The 20,196-nt window shown below is 43.3% G+C and overlaps 1 protein-coding gene across 5 annotated transcripts; it reads right to left on the bottom strand.

The window, feature by feature from the left end:
- Window positions 1-287: 287 nt before the first annotated feature.
- NDP (norrin cystine knot growth factor NDP) lies at window positions 288-19,526 on the bottom strand. 5 transcript variants are annotated; one of them, XM_015643755.3, is made up of 4 exons: window positions 18,927-19,526; window positions 9,010-9,066; window positions 7,983-8,337; window positions 288-1,101 (listed from the first exon to the last, which is right to left on the bottom strand). In XM_015643755.3, the coding sequence occupies exons 3-4, from the start codon at window positions 8,199-8,201 to the stop codon at window positions 874-876; spliced, it is 447 nt and encodes a 148-aa protein (XP_015499241.1). In that variant the 5' UTR covers window positions 8,202-8,337; window positions 9,010-9,066; window positions 18,927-19,526; the 3' UTR covers window positions 288-873. The 5 variants fall into 5 exon arrangements, with proteins under 5 accessions (XP_015499241.1, XP_015499224.1, XP_018864004.1 ...); XM_015643738.3 differs by lacking the exon at window positions 18,927-19,526 and adding an exon at window positions 17,960-18,855; XM_019008459.2 differs by lacking the exon at window positions 9,010-9,066.
- Window positions 19,527-20,196: the final 670 nt, after the last annotated feature.

Here is a 20,196-nt window from a genome sequence, read left to right as displayed (position 1 = left end):
TAGTCATCTTTTTGGTGACTCTGGTTCAGTACATCAACAGGTCTACTCAAATTAATAAATTACTCCATTTAGTATGTGGCATTTTAATATTTGATTAGTTTTTAACTTTCAAATAAAGTCTTTTGTGACAGATGTTTTGTGTCACATTTCCAGGCTTTTAGAAGGTAATAGTGAATCTCATGACCTTTCCCTTCCCAAGAGTTGCTCAGACACTGAACTCTGGTGACACATGGTGCAAATAATTGTTTCAGCTAGGCCAGGTATTCCAAGCATGGCATTTCATATCCAGTTCACTTTTCAATGGTTTATTTGTAATTTAAACCACAGTTAAAGTTATCCAGCATTTGGCCACTAGGTCAGTAACAGATGACCTTTGCCAACAGCACAATGTGCTTTGAAGGCCAGTAAAACTAGAAAACTGAGAAAAAATTGATAGGTTAAGATGTTGTCTGTGAGAACTGATGCCCATCCTCTGTCCAGACACCAGTTTCCATAATGCAGTGCTGTCATCTGGCTGATCTTCTTCTCTGTTCCCCTGCTGCCCATGGCCTAAAGTAAAAGCACCTCTCTGTAGTCAGAGCTGAGTCTGAGAAAGAAGAAACTCTCAAAAAAATCCTTTCAGAAAAAAAGAAAGGCTTCATAAAAACAAGTCCTCATGCTTTTGCCTTTGTCACAGCCCACTCTGCGATACCAGCACCATCCAGCAACCCAGGATATTTTGGATACTTCTGCTCTCAGATTCAATCCAGCCTGGTTAGTCCCATCCTCGCTGCAATCGGGTGCTGGGGACACCGGCCTGACCTTGGATTGTTTCTTGGGATCTTCCCCCACAGCAGCACGCCCTTGTCCCCCGTCTGCTGTGCCCCCCGCTCCCTAGGAGTTGCACTCCTCGCAGTGGCAGGAGAGGATGTAGCGGTAGGTGGCCGTGAGCCGCATGCCCCCCGAGCACCGCAGCCTCATGGCCTTCAGCTTGGAGGTCTGGGGCCGGCAGCAGTGGCAGCTGGAGCGGAAGGGCTGCTTCAGGACGGTGCTGAAGGAAACCATGGGCTCCGAGCGCGAGGTCTGGCTGCAGCGGCCTTCGCAGCGGGCCAGCAGCACCATCTGCCAAGGAAAACACAGCGGTTAGCAAACGTGTCCCCAGCACACAGCTGACACCAGCAGGTGGGACCTTCCTTCCAGCCTGGCTGGGCTCTTCTCACTGCATCCCAGCCCCACACCGTGCTTTGCCCCTGGGCTGTGTCTGAGAGAGTGGGGGACATAAAGCGAGCAGGAGGAAAAGCAAGGCTCCCCCTGCAATCCCTGCACTGACACCAGCAAGGACAGCAGGGCCTGGTGACCTTAAGGCTCCAAATGATCTCAGCCAGCCCTGCTTTCCAGACACCGTGACTGCAACTGAGATTTGCTGACTCCACATCTGTGACTGTCAAGCCCTTAAATCGTCAGCCAGGCTGATTCTTTGGTTGGGTATTTACCAGTGTTCTGAGTATACACACCAGTGATCAGCAGAACTGGCTCTCAGGCCTCAGGTTTAGATATATGGACATGTAAAGTAGAAATATAAAGAAGATGCTCAGTTTATTGCTTTGAAGAAGCATGTTTGAGCTCCTTTGCCAAATATCTCCTCGAACATGTATTTGCAATTACATGTGTATCTATGCATCAGTGCATCAGCTGTGTCTATATAAAATGCACTGCATTGCATAAGGCAATGAAAATGTAAAAAAAAGTTTAACTGAGGTTGCCAAACATGAAGATTGCCTAGTGAGATTTTCAAAAAACAGTGCTGCTCCAGGTTTCTTCTTCTGAGTTCACATGCGAGCTGTGACCAGAACAAGGTAACTTGCATGACAGGAGGCAGTAAGGAAAGAAAGTCCATGAGCAGTCACCTACTCCCCAACAACCCTTTGAGCAGAGGAGATACAGCATTAAGCACTACATAAATCTTGGAAAGGACCTTCTAAAGCTCAGCAAATGATGTGTTAGAAACAGCTGTTACCACCTTGATAACGGGTGTTGTACAAGTTTGAACAGGCTCCTATGCTTTCATGGGGACGGAAATATCAAATCCATATCAGCTAATTTTGCTTAACCAACATAAACTTCAATATCAGCTTATCATATCATCTTAAGTAGGCAGTAAAACAGTTGTCTTTCCTATAAGCAAGGGAGAGCATTACATTTTAACCATGCTACACATATCTCACCTTTTTTTTTTTTTCCAGAAAACCTGAAAGAACAACTACAAATGTGACAGCAAACACTTTACAGTGTTAAACCTTTTTGGGCTTCTTTCATTATACAAACTCAACTGGCTGCAAATCTCTAAGTTGTGCAAGCAGGTACATCAAATGTTTAATTTTCTCTTTAGTCAGAGTTGTAAGGAAAGATGACATAAAAGAGAGAGAGAATATTCCTGAAATCAAGTTGGAAATGCCAGCATTGTCTGTGTCCATGGGAAATGTCCTGATCATCCATTGTACAGTGCTTAAAAATTACTCTTCCAAGAATACTTGCATGCTAAATGTTTTGCTTGAAAATGTATTAAAGTATTAATATGTCAACAACTACTCTTCCAGTCAACACAGGTCACAAAGGCATCTTCATAAGCTGATGATCCGTGCTTGGTACCATCATGCTTCTTAGTAAGAGATGGGCTTTTGTCACTCTCTGACACATCTGTCATCCTTTAAGGTTTGTAGCATAAATTTATGGTCTCCTTCCTGTGGTACTGTGTATTCATACATAAATTAACTTCAGCTGTTTGTACTAATATGGTGGGAGGGAAATTTCAGTGTATTGTTGAGTCACACCTGAGCTTTACACCTATCAGCTACACCAAGCTCCTTAATAGCAGAGTTTAGTGTATAGAGAACATGAAAGGGACAATCACTGCAGTGCTGTCACCCCATTACTCACAGATAAAGATCCACTATTTTTCCCCTCTGGAAACAAACCTCACTTCCCAGGCAGGGAGCTGGTGAAGGTATCTAATTAAATACCTATAAATAGCTATGAAGATTGGGACATTTAATCCAGCAATTTCCTTCCCAGCATCTTGATGTCTCTTGTTAGGTCCCCTGCTTTGACCAGTTCACCAGACTGTGCACTCTGTGTTCCCAAATGTTTGGCTGAATCACAGAATCACGTTGGAACAGACCTTGGAGATCATCAATAAATTTTGGGGGTGAGGAGCAATCCAATAGCACCTGACAACTGTTTGAAGGCTTCAAAGACAACAGTTGAACTCTCCTCAGGAGTGGTACAGGGAGATGTGCAACAGCCAGAAATTTCTTTTTGGGAGGTTCAGGGTATCCCTGGAGTCCCTTTCAAGCAATCATTTCTGTGATTTCAGCCCAAATGTGACAGCACACACTGCTGTATGGTGGGGCTGACTTCTGATGCTTCTGGAGTTGGAAAAATCAGTCTGGTGCAATACCCTAAGAATTCTTATGGTACACATCTGCTTGTGTATCTGCAGGTACTTTCAGAAATACCAGTAAAAATAAAACATGAAATTGGCATGACTAGAGAAGAGTTGCCCAGAGTAATTATAGGGTAGAATTATGTGATGTGCCAATATCTCTGTCTCAATATATTTCTCATAAACAGCTGGCTTCCTAAGGCAAAGCCAGCCAATATTTAGTCAATGTACCACTGTATTTATAATTTATAATTTATAATTTATAATTTATAAATGATAATTTATAATTTATAATTTACAATTTACAATTTACAATTTACAATTTCTAAGCCTTGTCTTCAAAAACTTGTTTTAATCTGTGGAGGCTCTCATTTTAATCTGCAATTTTGCTGGCTACTTAGTTCTTTATAAGATTAAGGTCACTGTTTATATAATGTAGATGTTAGAAAAACCACTGCAGTGTTGATTTTATGCCTTGTTTTTGGATGACAGTGTAAACTCTTACCAATGGCACAAACCCAAGATTATCAAGTTGAACTTTCAGGCTAAAAAAATTATCAGATTTCCCATTTTCATAGCTTTCTAACCTTCTGGGCCACCTAAAGTCCTACCCAAAATTTACCTTCCTCTTCATAAATCCAGAACAGCCAGTGGATTTTGGCAGGTGTTCAAATGAGCTGGAAATAGCATGTACTTTGAAAGCTTTGCTTTGCCTTTTAATCAATTGCACCAGCTGCTTGTTGCTTTGTGTATTATAGTGCAATAGAGATTATCACCTAGATAATTAGTAATGCTATGATAGCATGGCACAATGATACAGTGGGTGTGTATATATAGTAAATACATATGGGTGTTTTATAACCTGACACCTCTTGGCTCCCCTCGGCCCCTGCACATATGAATTTGTGCATGTCACCTTGCAAGGCTGGATCCAGAAGCACAGTGTCCTACAAGGGAGCCACGTGGGTCTATGAGCAGCTAGGGAAGAATATTATTATCATTATGATTATTTTTATCATTATTGTTATCATTATTGTTACCATTATCACTATCATCATCATTATCATTATCGTTTTATCGATATCATTATTTAAAGTCAATGGTCTCATAGGTACAAAAGACAGAAGCCTGAATCTGAGGCAATATTTGGCTCTGGTTGTTTGAGCTGTATTCTGGACATCCAGAAGCTGTGAACTGGTTTTTTATTAATGGCATTTGTAGTCCTCTTTTCTGCACCTTCAGCAACAAGCTGAAGCTCAAAAGCAGATGGGCTGAGATGCCTTAGAACAGATTTTCACACAGTTCCTGTGGCCTGGCATTACTGAAAATCTCCTGAGCTACCTCAGGAGTAAATGTCTTCGAACATCTGCTAAATCTTTCTTCATCTGTTCTGTGTCTCCCTGGGCTGGATTCTTTAGTGCAAGACTGTCAAGCACACTTCTGGCACATCTGGATGAAGCTCTTGTGACAGCCAAAACTGGAATTTAGGAGACTCTGGGAGCAGTGAGGGAGCCCAGCACATTGATGGAGACCAGTTGGTCTCTGTGACAGAGGTCAGGGTAAATCAAATAACGTCAGGAAAGATAATACCTCATGAGTTGATACAAACATTTCCTTGAAGACAAAGGAAAACACTGCTTTTCTGGAACAAATGGCCTTCTTCCATCCCTCCTTTGTGTCTCTTTTGTATGTTTTGTTACTATAATAGACTATGTTTCCAAAGGATTTGGAAAATTGTTTTCATCGCCTGCCTGAGGCCATAAGCAAAAGGGATTTTAATGATTAAATTATCCTGACTGGATGTTTAATGAAACTGCTTCCCATGTGGGTACAATTGGCAGCCTCCACAGAGAAACACAGTGGACGTAATCCTTTTTCAACCAGGACAGAGAGCAAACATAATATGTCTTGCAATTTCTGAAGCCACTTTTAACTTCTGTAACTCTACGCTGCACCAAAAAGGAAAACATCTGGAGAGAGAAAGAATATCTCGTGAAACCAGTCTATCACCCCAAAAAAGGGCAAAGTCTCTGCTTGACACTGTCAGTCCAAGCTTCCACAATGGAAACTTGGTGGAAACAAGAGGTACCACAATTCCCACAGCTACTCCCACAAAACTTTCCTTTTTTGTCTTGGTTACATTTTATCACAATATATACATATATAGACATTGCATCCAGTTTTAATTAGCATGTCTAATATTCCTCTGTGTTTATATGCTACTAGATCCAGAACAGAAGCCATACATCTATCACAATGATTCAGATACCCAAGACCTTAAAACAAAACCAAACCAAACAAAAACAAACAAAAAAACTAAAAAAAACCCCAAAAACACACACACACAAAAAAAAAAAACCCAAACAACAACAAAAAAAAGACTTTGACTTAAGAGAGTTTTCTAGGAAATTATTTCGCTTTGTATGGAAACTGTTTTCATTGTCCACTTAATGAGAAAGTCCATACAATTCACAGTATTGTTACAGAAGTGTTGTTGAAACTGTTGTGGAATTTGGGAAGCCAAATTATGTGATAATATTTTCAAACATGATTTCCATCAAAGGCTTGATTTGAAAATAATCACTGACTTTTGCAGCCAGAATTATGAATGTGTATGTCAACAACTTTTTTCCCTCAAAGCTCAGTTTTGAAATTATATGGTTTTCATTACACTGTGTTCTGTGTTCTCATTCCCATCAGCCCCACTCCTAAAGGCCTGATTGCTTTTTTTTTTTCTCTGTCATTGGGGATGCTAAAAAAAGTGAATTGTCAATCAGTCCTTCCTTCCTTCCTTCCTTCCTTCCTTCCTTCCTTCCTTCCTGCCTTCCTGCCTTCCTGCCTTCCTGCCTTCCTGCCTGCCTTCCTGCCTTCCTGCCTTCCTGCCTTCCCGCCTTCCTTCCCTCCTTCTCCTTCCCTCCTTCCCTCCTTCCCTCCTTCCTTCCCTCCTTCCTAAAACTGCAGAAAGGGGAAACTGGTGGCACACAGATCCCTATAAATGAAAACCACCCACACACCTACTTTTTGTCACTTTTGCCTCTTGCTGAAGTCAAGTGCAATAAAACCAATATTGCACAGAGATGCACCTCTGCAGTTCTCTGTGTTAGCACCATATGTCTCCCAGATGGCAGGGAGCTCTAGTCCAGCCTGAAAGCAAATCAAAAGACCTCTCCTGAATCTCAAGTAAAGCATGATTTTACTGTTTGGATTCAGAAGAAGTAGGGTAAAAGTCTCTGGGCTCAGTTCACTGCTGTGAATCAGGCTCAGTTATGCTAAACCAGGCAGACAGCAGTGCTGAGAGAACAGCACAAAGAGCCCAGAGCAGAGCAGGTTCCCTGTGCCCAGGTCCGAGGCTGCCAGCCCCTCTCTGCTGAGCTGGCACAGGATGAGCCTGGCTGCAGAGCCTTAGCCAGGGCAGCAGCTGTCCTGGTGCACAGAGAGCCCAGCAAATCTTATTTCTGTGGACACTTCTCTCTACGCTTTATTGTAGTTTTTATGATCTGCAACTTCCCCTCACCCCTGCACTGATTTACAGGAGGCAAGGAACTCCTGCACACGAAGGCATCTGAGGGTGTCCACAGCCAGCACTGCATCCATCTCAGCTCTGGATCCTCTCTCCCAGGATCCCTGCTGCTGGGGTTTGCCACCAGGCAGGCACCGCTCTTGTGATTAAACCCTGTCACACGCCGGCCTCTTGTCCCTTATTCAACACAGGGCTGGCAAAAGCACTGGAGCTCCAGTCGTTCCCTTTCCTTAATCCTGGGATGTGAGTGCCTGAGGCAAAGCCCCCTCCCATGGGACAGAGGAACGGCCCAGCCATCTGAATGTACAGACTGTGTTAACTCAGACAGAACAAATTAGGACAAGACAAAAGGGGCCAGCAAGGATTTTCCCACTGTTTCTCCCAATTCTTTTTCTCCACACAATGAAATAAATTGCTATAGGCTACATGTACAGGCTGCTAAACCATTTTGACACAAAACTTTTCAGGCTTGAAATCCCAAATGAAAGTCAATTTTGTATTTCTGTCTGCTCCTAAGCCCTAAAGTTACCATCCAAGTGTCATTATGCATGAAAACAAAGGTTTTGAAAAGGGGATGGGCAGGGAGAAAATAAGCAATGTTCTTCACAACCTTTTTTAATCACCATTTTACAATTTGGTTCTTTATCTCAGTATTTCATCTGCAGTAGCAATGAACTTGCTCCAGATGAAAGTTCACTTGAAGGATGAGGTTACCAGGGTGATCTAAACTTCCAAATTAGCCTGTCCCCTTGGACCATCAGGTGAGATCCCAAATGTGCTCCTTTGAATCTTGTGATTTGAGATTGACATGTAAGCTTTACTATCATGGTGAATTTCACCTTTTGAAAAGGTGAAAAGCGAGTCAAGAGCCTTTATCTCCAGTCCCAGTTACGTACACACAGGATGCCTTCACATCTGCGTGTCCCTGCTGCTGGATTCTGATAGATAGGAACTCTAGCAGAGAAAACCACCCAGAATGGCTCATTTTAACAACTCTTCCCTGGCAGCATGGGGTGGTGAGGAGCTGAGGTGAGGCCTTACCTTGGAGCTGCACTTGTAGAGAGGGTGGCTGATGGAGTCCACGTAGTGGTGCCTCATACAGCGGCTGGGGTCGGAGTCGATGAGGAAGGACCCGTCTGTTTTACTGTCCGTGTCTCCCATCATCACCAGGAGCGAGAGCATGGAAATCGAAGCAGCGAGTACATGATTTCCCATTGTCGAGGAACTTCTCGCTGGTAACAGCAGAGGGAGGTAGAGCATTAAAAACCCTCCAAATTCTGAAAGCCAGTTCTTTTCCAGGATGGCGAAAAGTCTGGTTTAAGTGTCTGAACTGTCATTCTTCTTCTCAAGTTGGAGTCTGACGAGGTTTTAATCCATCAAAGAATCTCCTGCACAGCTGGAATAAAAGCGACATAAATCACAATCCTGAGCAAAAAGACCTCTGGAGAAAATAGAAATAATATTAAGGCACTTAGGACCTTTGCTAGCCAAAATACTGCTCAGAGTGAGCATCATTCGCACAGTAGGTAGGGAATATGGCCTTAAGGAAGGGGATCTCAAGGCCTTGTTACTTTTAGCATTTTTCTATCATTTCAGGGAGAACCTTTCAGCTTTTAACACCACAAGTGATGCAATGCCATTCTTTTCCACTTGGTGACGATCCTATTGTGTTCCCCTCAAAACCGGTGATCAGTAATACATCAGAAACTTCCGAAAATTGGAAGGACTCTGTATCCACTCAAAGTGTCAAGGAGAGGCAAAGCTTGGCTGCCTTCCTCATTTCAGATGGGAAGGTCCTAGGGAGCCCATGGAAAGGCTGGAGGCAGGTTGAGCTGTGGCTCTGGAGGCTGCCTGGCAGTGCCCTGGAGCTGGTGTTCTGCAGGGACAGGAGACACCCCCAGGGTGGAGGGATGCTGAAGGTCCCAGCCCAGGCATGAGCAAGGTGGTCCCCCAGGGAATTGCTGAGCCCTGACCTGCACTGCATGAGGAGCTGCCCGGGGCTCTGGCTGCCCTGCCCTCTGAGTTCCAAATTCACACACACACACATCGACAGGCTTTGTTTGCTTACTTGTCAGGCAGCACTTTGTCGGTGTCTGTCTCTTCACAGCTAATTAAGGAGCAGCATCTGAAAAATACATTTATTGTTCCGTAATACCCAAGTACTATCCCAGCTATCACTTGGGAAGAAATATGTTCAGGTGGAGCCATATGGCTATCTACCCAGGAATCTGGATTTCTGGTTCATGTTGGAGATCAGGAGATTCCCCAGGAAACAAGTTCAGGACAGCCCCTGAAATGCTGCCCAGAGCTTTGTGCCAGCAGGGGAAGGAGAATATCTCCATCAGCTGCTTCTTCACAGTCCCTTGATCCTTCTCACAAAGCCCTTAGTCCCAACTGGATGATTAATTTCACTTTTACTACAAACAGATATAACTTGAAAGAGCTGTGAATTATCCATCTAAACACAGCCCGATGAAGGATAGTCAAAGGATACTCATCAGTACGGTTAAAAGTGCAAGGACTTTCTGAAGAAACTTAAGATAAAACAGTTCCCTACTCACAAAGAAATGCTCCAGCAGAGCCTCTTGAGTATTTAAAGAGCTGATGTGTGCCTTTACTGCCTTATACAAGCCTCTTTCAAAACTGTTTTCTGGTTTGCTGGCAGTGCTCTAAGCCTGCTGATACTCATCTCCCAAACAGCCTCCTCACCAGAGTGCTTGATGATTTGTGTGTTGGTTTCTAACCTCCTCCAGCACTTCTGTGAAGGAGTGCCTAGCCGTGACAAACGCTTCCAGAGTTCATCCAAGTTGGGATGGCGCTGATGTGACACCCGAAGTCTCATGCTGGGAAGAAATGTTATTAGGGATGCTCTGTGTGTTAGAGAAACAAAGATGCTCTGTGTATTAGACATTTTTGTTGTTGTTGTTTCAGGCTGTTATCCATGTGCTTAAGTAGGAAAGGAAGAATTACGTGACTGTGGATTTAAATGACAATATCTTTTCTTTTCCCAGAGTCTGACATATGACCTGGTATATTTTCCTCAGCAAATGGGGCATTAAAAACATACTATGTCTTTGCAGTATAAAGAACTTAAACAAACAACACTAAACACTTACGATGTCAGATACATTTATGCACAGCCTCATTCATGTCAATAAATATCCCTCCAAACATTTTAGCAGCATAGGAGAGAAATCTCTCGGTCATGGGAGCAGGGACAGACTCCCTCCCCGAAGTGAACTGTGCTACTTCAGTTCATGCAGATGATGCCCAAGGATTAGCTAACAGGAGGAGGGATGCACTATTTTTTTCTCCATGTTTAACCTTTTACCTACATTCCTATTCTTTTTTATAAAGAGTCTGACCAAAACATGCTGCTTGGCAAGGTCTCCCTCCAACATAGTTAATCATTATTACACACCCAGTAATTCCCTCTCAGTCCAAATAAATTTACTTGATATTAGACAGTCTCATTTCACGTGATATTACACCCAGGGATCCCCATTTCCCATACTCTCCATCCCACTGTTAATTCTGTGCTTCTATATCTTTCCATGGTTTTGATCAGTATGATTTAATACAGTGAGAGAAATCTGAAGTCCTGGCTCAGTTTTCAAAGGCTTATCTCCCTAGTTTTCTTCAGGAAATAATTGGATGACACAGAGTCTGCCTCATGAAAATACTTTGAGAAAGACACAGGGAAAAGTGTGAGAAAAGGAGCATGGCTGAACTGTCTTCAGGATAAGCACAGTACAAAAAGTATTAACACTTCCACAACCTTTTAAAATTGTCCTGATACTTCACTAACAAAGAAATCCAGCAGGTTTTTGTAACAGTACTTTGAAAAAATGAAATGTATCACATATTTATAAGGAAAAAAAAAGAAAACCATTGTAAATATGATCCATCTTTTGTGAAATAAGTGCTTACAGTTGTTTATAGGCATACTGGTAAAATGTGTAGGTGTATCTTCTTATGTACCTATGGGAAGCATGCACATACATTTTTCAAGCACATATGCTATATATAACATATTATGGAAGAAAAAGTCTTAGAGAGAAATTTAAACACATGGAAGTTTGGGTATAGATTTTTGATTCTGCAAAAAAAATATCAAAATATTTTCACTTAGGTACATCACCATGATGAGGTATGTTGGCATGATATTTTCCATTTCCAGCTGGTATTTCCAGCAGTGGCATTTCACTTGAACTTAGTATTATTTTTTATTTTTTGAGTTAAAAATTGCATTCCTTTTGAAATGCTATCTGAAATTATAAAATCCTAGATAGCACATGCTATCAGGTTTGGCATAAGTAGTTTCCAGTCTATACTTCTGTCCAAAAAAACAGAAGCAAGTACAATTGCGATCATAAATCATCATTACAATGACATTTTGTATCATTTGGAAAATGCACTTTTTTATTAAAATAACAATTTCACAGAGAAATTTTTTCCTTTCATTTTAGCTGTTTTTTCTTCACTTCCTTTCCATGCAAAAACTGTGGTAGATAGCTCATCTGCCAGGCTAACACAAAAGGAAGCCTAAACCCTCCCTCTTTGCAGCATCCTGTAAAGAAAAAGATGCAAACGTGACCTCATATCCTCAGGCTGAAAATTTACTACAAAAATAAATGGCCTAACAGGGGATGAAAATCAATACACATTTTTTTCAGAATTCACTGAGATATGGGAAGTACATTTTCTTAGCAATGGCTTAGTTTCCTTTCCATATAACCAGTTTTCAGGATTTCATAGAGACATAACATACTAAAGCTTGTCACAGCTGTTACCTAAAACTGCTACAGCTGTTAACCTAAAAACTTCAGGGAAAAATAGAAGACATCCCAAAGAAAAACCATATTAACATACAGTCTAAGAACATATTGTATATAGGTGCAAAGTTAGGGTTATTTTTCCAACTCCATGTTTTTATTAACTGCTTTCTGAATAATAAAGATTTCTTATCATAGTTTTAATATCATTTAGAGTGTGGTGAAGGCTAAGGTTTTGTTTTGCTTTAAGGACAGAAGAACATTCCATCATCTGGAATTATTTAGCCAGTCACTTTGTGAGAACATAAACAGAAATTCCCTTTTTGCTATGTATCTTGGAAAAAATAAAGAGCTGAGCAATTCTCCAAAGGTCTGTTGGATCTGCACAGCTTTTACCCTGGGAGGTAGGAAGGGAGCAGTGGAAAAGCTCTTTTATGGTGTTCCTCTAGTTAGTTGTTCCCTGAGCCCCCCATATTAGGCATGCACATATGTTCAGCTTGGTCTTCATTTGCTGGGCATTTTCTGTGTTTGAGACTCCTGCCTGAAGATGAGGGCACCCTTTAAGTCACTCAATGCTTTTTGTGTTTTGGAGGCTGCCAAAATCCCGTTGAAGCAGTGCTGTGTGTATATAACTTAAGCCTGGCCTTGCATGCTGTGCATATTTAGTAAACACAGTTACTTGAATCCTACCGTGTGGTTCCCTCAATCTGAATTTGTTATGTAAACAGAGGAGTTGCAAGACTACTCAGTTTCTCCAAACTCCAGACCTAAAAACGTGTCACCAACCATGGATGTGTATATACATGTGCATGTGCATCAACTCACTGCTGCTGCTCTGAAAAAAAAAAAAAAAAGCCACAAAGTTCTTCATGAGTTGAAAATGGATTTCTCAAGAACTTTATCGAGTTCAGAAAAGTTTTGATTTTCCAGGAAGATAAGGATTTGAGGACTTCACTCTCCAAGATCTGGATTGGAGTGGAAATGACTGTGACGGGCAAATGATTCAGTCAGACTCCACAAGGGTTTTTTCTGCAGGGTTAAGTTCTCCACTGCCATGACAAAGGCAGCGTGTTCTGTTCCCAAAGATCCTTCAGCACCCACAGCAGTTGGTGGTTTCCAGCCCATGCAGCCATCCACACCATGCCTGGGAACAGCTTGGGAAGCCCAAGAGCTGTGGGACTGAATCTCTCCAGTGACAATCTGAGCCATGCCAGAGTTCATGGAGTAGGAGAGGCAAGCCCAGATGAGAGGCTGTGTCTGGCCCTGCTTTCTGTAGAACCACTTCAGAGTCTTTGTCAGTTCCAGCGTATCTTTTAGCTCTGTAAATAAATGCAGTCATCTTCTTATCTATTTTACCGTGGCCATTTCTGTGCCAGCAGTGAAGGAGCTGATCTTCTGTGTGTGCTGTCAAAAATCCTCACTTCACTCTGCAGCTGCCTGTCAAAACACCTGACAGAGCCACTGAGTGGCCCCATGGCAGCCAGGCAGCAGCAGGTGAACACAGGCAACCCCAGTTGTCTGAGAAATGCCTCCACACAGCATTTGAACAGGTTCCTTCCCATCCTGAGGCAAGGCAAATACCAAACCAAATATTTTGAGTGAGACCCTTACAGGGCTAAATAAGTGAATGTTCTCCCAAGGTCTTGTGCTTGAGAGGGTTTGCTGGACTGCCATCCATCTGTGCTGGAGCTTCTCCTCTTCCATGGCAAGGGGAATGTCTTCATCCATGGTCCAGGAGCTCCCTTACACAGCAGGGCAGTCTGTGCCTGCGAGGAGGGTACACAAACAACACACACTCCTGGCCAGAGCTGGCAGCAGCTGGTGGGCAAGAGGAGAGGGGAAGAAAAAAGGCAATAAGAAGGAAATTAGGCTCAAAAGAAGGGAGGTTAAGCCTCTACATCTGGTTGTTCATGGTAGAGAAGTCCATCTTCTGGTCCTACTAAGGCAGTGCTAAGAGAAGTGCCAGGAAACCATTTTTTCACTGTGAGACTTCCTTAAGTCTTTTAATATTTCAGGAGATGAATACCTGTCACTGTAAGCAGAATGAAAAAGAAAAAAGTAGGAAGACCATGGCATGTGAAGCATAAGAAACAACATAGCAATTGCAGCAAACACAGTGGAAGCAGCCTGGGAGCCTCAGCACACGTGGGATGAGCACGCACGGCGCTGATTCCCTGGGCTCGTTTAAAGCCCCAAAAGTGTTCCCGCCATGGGGACCCGGTGCATGAGGTGGAACAAATCCAGCTGAATGGCACTTGAGCTGTCTGAACTTCCCTCTCCTTCTGAAGTTCCCAAGAATATTTCCAGCCCTTCAGGTAGCAGGAGAGGGGGAGCAGGAGGTGCCTTCCTGCTCAGCAGTTGAAATAACAAACTCCAGTGGGTACTGCGGGCTGGCGCCCGGCCAGCAGACAGGCACGGGCCAGCACGGAGAAAAGGGTTTAATACACTCGCAAAGAATAACTACTGGGAGACAAAAGAGTGTTTGTATTTTTATTCTTTCCTTTTCCTGCTTCCAGGAAGCTTTAAATAGATTGATTAGGGCCATGCATGGGATATCTCTCTAATGAGGGAGTAGAGCCTTTTAATGGTGAGGTGATGCCAACCTTGGATTCTTTATTTTTGTTTCTTGCTGAATATCAGAGTAGTCATGGTCTTGAGTCTCGGACAGCAGAGGAATACAATTTTCCACTTGAGGGAAAGGGATGCTGGATGAGATTACTCCTTGGTGAAGCACCAGGTGCAGAGCTGAGCAGTCTAGGGCTGCCCATCCCTCTCAGGAGGCAAACCAGGGTGGCTGCTGGCTACAGTGCAAGTGTTCCCAGCCAAGCTTTAGCTATAGGATTTGCTTCAGTAATTTCCTCTACTTCAGTCTTATGACCCAACATGAGGCAAAATTACCCTTGGCCAAATTACAAGTTGCTGAGAGGTCTAGGGCATTCAGGCATGTGTCCTCTACCTCTTGGAGTGTTTTACAAGCAGGTGAACAGTTTATGTTCTCTGTCTTTCATATATTTTCCAGCAAACTCAAAGGCCTGTAGTTATCAATAGATGCAAGAGCAGGAATGGGTCTTTTTATTCTTTAACACTGAGCAAACATCCCTGCCACTGGGACCAGCAGAGAGTGCTATGCATGCTGGAGACAGCACGTGATTGAAGGGGATGTTCCCTTTCTTCTGACCCCAGGGGCAAAATCCTTTCCTCTTTTATACACAGGCAACATTCAGACCACCATCCATATACCTCATCCTCTGATAATTAGGGAACCGAAATATTTGGCTCATGGTAACAATTCTATGTCTTCTAACAAGGGGAGCAGCGTTCCCCTAGGTCCCACTCCCTTTGAGCCGTGCTGCTATGACAGCAATGTGATTGTCACTGCCATGGTATGCTTAACCTTTGCCAAACCAGAGCTGAGGCATTAACTCAGATCCTCAACCCACATGTCTTAAAGGGCAATGTAACCTGTGCTGCCTCGGCCCGACACAGTCTGCAGCTCAGTAATAACAAGCATGAAAATGTGACAAGCGTGAGCCGTAAAAATGATTGATGCAACTAGAAAAAATAACAAAGAGAAGCTGAAAAATAGCAATGAGGAGGAGGAATTCCTGGGACCAGTGTCTCCATGGCACCAGCAGCCCCCTACTCTCACACCAGAAGAAAGGCAACATTCGCCTGTCGTAGAAAGGATCTCCATGCCACACAATGAAATTCCAGCAAACAGGACAAGGACTGATGGTGTCTGGAAGTGGTAGTGCCACTGCTACCAGATAATAGTTTGAATTAGATTATGTGAGAAAAGGAGGAATATATAGACGACCAGCTGCTCAAAGGCTTACTTCAACCTTGCTTTCATTGTTCTGCTAAGTTAGAGGTGGGGCATCAGAGGGATTCCTAACATACCACTACTGAGAAATTTTAATATGTTCCACACTGACACATATAAAAAGGAAATAACAGCTGATCACAGCCAGCAGAGACTGCAATATCTCTTCATGTGCATGCACAGAAGTGTGGTCAAAGTGGGGTGCACTTGGCTCAGACACCTGAGCTAACCTGACCCAACCCTTTTCCTGCCTTTGAGCTGAGTTTCAGCAAAAGGACTGTCAAGTGTGAAGTCAGGCAGTAGTAAAAAAGGTGATCTGGATGTGGCTATTCACTCCATCCTGAGATACCAGGACATGGAGAAAGGCAGGAGAGCTGAAAGGCAGAACACTTAACACTGATGAAAAGAAACACGTGTTTACACAACCGACAATGATCCAGGGGAACAAGATATCACCGAGGGCAAAAGTTTAGCTGGGCTCAGCGAGAGGACCTGCTGTGTATGGGGGGTTACAGTCACAGGGGTTTCATTTCTGAAGAGTTTTTAGAAGGGTTATAAACCCTCAGGACTCTGAGAGTTCAGTGGATGGGGTTAGGGAAAAATCCTTTGCCCCAGAAAGTTGCCCCATATCTGCTGCCACAGGATCTTTGTGTCTTTCTTTGATGTGGCCGCCTCCAGAGGTGGATTGCTCAAATAACAGGGGGATACAGTCCCATATAGCAAAACCTTCCCAAAACTCACAGGAACAAGTATCTCCTCATACTCAGGAGTATGAGACAGAGAAATTTGTAATACTTCTAATGCAGCTATCAAGTATTTATAATTACAGTGGTGATTGGGAGGTGGGGAGGGGGAAAGAAAGGATTTTGTTTTCTTTCAGTTAAATAATCCACCAGACAAGTTGCAAAAATTAATGTCTCAGTGGTTTCGTGCAAGTTTTTGCCATAGATAGTAAATTCTCTCCAAGTTCCAAGGACAACCTTGAGCACTTACTAGTGCATCTGAGAGCAGACAAGCCAGGGAGGGAACAAAGTCAGCCCCAGGAGAAATGGGGAATGAAGCCAACCACAGGAGGACTCCCTGTCAAATGAGTCACAGCAGGCACCAATGTGAGCTCCCAAGGAGCTGGCTCATTCCCCTCCCACCTGGGCAAGAGAGACTGCAGTGATACCACAAGCCTGAGGTGAGTGAGGGATGGTTACTGTGGAAATCAGCCATGCCTAAGGAGCTACCTGGAGTACTGATACTGCAAACTGTACCCAAGACTGTCCATAACCAATATCCTGCTCTGCAAAGGCCAGTCATCAGCACACATTAATCTGATCCAAACCAGGCACTGCACAAACCCAGCAAACCTACATGGGACACCTTCAGGTAGAGAAATGAGACTGTAACTAATCATCAGCAGTCCTTAATTATGCCCCATCCCTAAATCAAATTACATTCTACTTTGTAAGCTTGAAATACCTTTTCCTTCCACATTTGTTTTTAACTGGAAAGTCTTAAAGCATTGTTTTATAATACAAAATTAGATTTCATTAACAGCAAGAGCATATCAATGTACATATAAGTCACACAGGGAACCCCTGATTCAAGCTGGTATGTAATTACTCACCAAATAGTTCTGTTTAGGTCCAGGAAATTATTCTTGTGTATAACTACTCACAAATATGAGTAAGGTCCCACAACAAGATCAAAAGTAAGCATTATTAGTAATTCAAAAGGAAGGGAAAAAATAATTACAGGTCCTAAAATGTAGATATTCTTATATTCTTTTAAGAAGGAACAAATAACAGCACTGTGATTATTACAGCCACACTTATTGCCACACCAGGCAGCTGGGTTGCTTCTATTGGAAAATAACTTTGCAATAAAGTATGGATTTCAAGTGAGTTTGTCACCACTGATGGTTTTAAATAATCATTTGCCTTCAAGTGAGCTTGTCCTATTACTGGTTTTAAAAAACCTTTCGCCAGTCCCTTTTCAACAGGCAGAGTTCCTGCCTGGTTATAAAGCTTTAGGAACTGTAAGTAAGACGTAGCATATAGGAAATATATTTTTCATCTCTAAAGAACTGCAGAAACCTTAAGGAGTTACTTGCCATGCCATCTCTCCAGGCAGAAACAAGTAAGGTGTGTCATGGGGAAGCTATGAGAGAAATCTCAGTGAACTTGCAGGGTAGGATAAGAAATCTGCCTGGCAGTGCCACCAGAGTCAGGGCACACACACACAGACACACACACGACACACGGACACACAATCCTGCAAATCCAGATTTGTCACAAGAAAATCGCCCCTCCAGCACACACTGTGGGTGACACCGCAGCAGTGGCTAACCCAGTCCTGAGATTGGTCTTTGTTACTCTGTTCTTTGCTGCCGGACCCATTGACTTGAACTTTTATAGGATGAATCCACTCACCTGAATCCCGGCAGGGAGCCGTGGCTCTGCCTCCGCCGCGCTCTCCCGGGGCAGTGCCGGCTCCGAGCCCCGCTCTGACACTTGGTCCCCGGGCTCACAGCAGCGGAATCCTCCTTTCGTCCCAGAGAAACAGCGAGCAGTCCTGCTCGTGTCTCTGGCGCTGACACACAGGGAAATGATCTGCCGGGAGCGGAGGAGAGCCCAGAGCCTCCCTCTGTGCTTCAGCGGGCGGGCTGGGGTCGCGCAGCATCCTCCGGGCTCGGAGCCACGCCGGCCACCTACCAAACCTCGGCGGGCAGCGGGGCTTTCCTCCCAGCTCTCAGCCAATAAACAGTGTATGTTAAATCTGTCCTAATCCACAACCAGCGCTGTCCGGTCCATTGGAAAGCCTTGCGGAAGTTTGGATAAATAATAATGTGCTAATTATGAGTGCTCCCGCGAAGCGTGAGACACAAAGCTAGAAATAAATATTGCCTGTTGTTTCAAATTATTCTGAGCACTCCAGCAGATGACTGGCAAGAGAAGAGCAGGCGTAAGTAGTGATAAAAGTAAACAGTCCAACTTTAAAGAAGCAGGCTTGCCCGTGTTCACAGAGCCCTATTGCAGTGGGACAAAGAGGGTGCTGGCCACAGCAGAGCTCTCCCGGTGAATTCCGGGCAGAGCCCAGCAGCTCCATTCACTCCAAAGCCACACAGCTATGGCCAGCACAGACTGGAGCTCTGTGCTCACAAGAATAGGGGTTTAACCAAGCTGCTACCTATCTGACCTCAGACACGCAAACTTCAGACAGCAGGACACAGGGATAAGGAGACACACGGACTAGAGCTGTGTTGATTCCATTTAAACACAGTTTAATTTAACAAACGGTACAAGGAGAACATGTCTCTGTCAGATAAAGAGATTAAGCACTCAATTTAAGTTCGTGTAATACTCAAAATCTGTAGGAATCTCTTATTTGCATGCTTACCTTTGGAAAAATGCACCACTCCTTCCCTCAAACTCCTCGGAGAGCTAAGAGAGGTCCTGTTACTTCCAAATGCTTTTGTTCTTCTGTGCCTCCATCACATGGCTTGCCTTTTATATTTGCAACACACAAAAGTTAGGGCTGTTGTCTAAGAGAGAGAGGGAGAGGGGGGGAATGTCAAATGGAAAAGTGCCATTGCAGTCATATATCAATCAGGGCAACAGCAGCAGCAGCTCTCTGGCAAATGGGAATTCCACAGAAATGTGAAGCTCTTGTTATCTGAGAAATCAAAAAACACCACCAGCCAAGCTTCCCTCTGCAGGGACTTCTTATTATTGGCAAGCCAGGAAATAGAAGGAAATGTAGGCGCTTTTTAAATTGCTGTTATTGTTTCAGATCTGGAGATAAGGACGCTGTGGCATGTGTAAGCCAGTGGAATATAAATCCTGAATCAAATTCCTTCCTAAACAAATGCACCATGTGCAAGATAAAACAAACCACTGAGAAGCAAGGTAATGGAGCTAAGTGAAGAATCTGACAGTAATGATTTAAAGAATTTGATAACTGTTTGCACTTGGAAAATATCCATAGAAGAACTACCTGCTCCCTGGATTACTCATTAATCTCCTTTTTTTTTTTTCTGACCAGTTTTTCTTAGGCTTTTTTTAACTGTGATTGATGCTAGATATCCTTAATTCAAGCTGTGCTGCTTCATTACAATTGGTCAACCAAATCATCTGACATTCCCTGGCTCTCCTGTTGGGTAAGCAGGTGAGCATTTTCTGTATAAATACTTGTCTGTAAATCTGCAATTCCCTTGTTTCAGACAACCTGCCCTGAAATTCTGAAGTACCTGTCAAATAAACCCAGAACTTTACTCAGAGAAGAAAGCATTGTCCTTCTACTTTACACATTTTTCTCTGAAGAAGGCCAAGTTTCAAAGAAGTTATCCTTAAAATATATTATATAAATAAATACATAAATAAATACATAAATAAATACATAAATAAATACATAAATGAATACATAAATGAATAAATTTCTCTGAGAGGCTGAAGACAGTCTCCATTCACTGGAAAACCCCACTCAGAACAAGCACATCACAGCTCTGGATACACCAACCCTCCTCTCCGGAGAGGAGGGTGTTTCACTTCCCTGTGGAGTGTCCCCTAGCTATCCTGCAGGATTATGGGAAGCACAGACCTAAGTTGGTTGATTAAAAATTAGGCAACATAGCTGGCCATTCACAAGCTGGATCTGTTCAGAGGCACTG

Source organism: Parus major, chromosome 1 (genome assembly GCF_001522545.3).
Source record: "Parus major isolate Abel chromosome 1, Parus_major1.1, whole genome shotgun sequence".
Lineage (NCBI taxonomy): Eukaryota > Metazoa > Chordata > Aves > Passeriformes > Paridae > Parus > Parus major.
Note: the sequence above shows the minus strand (reverse complement) of the source record. Positions and strands in the feature narration are given on the sequence as shown.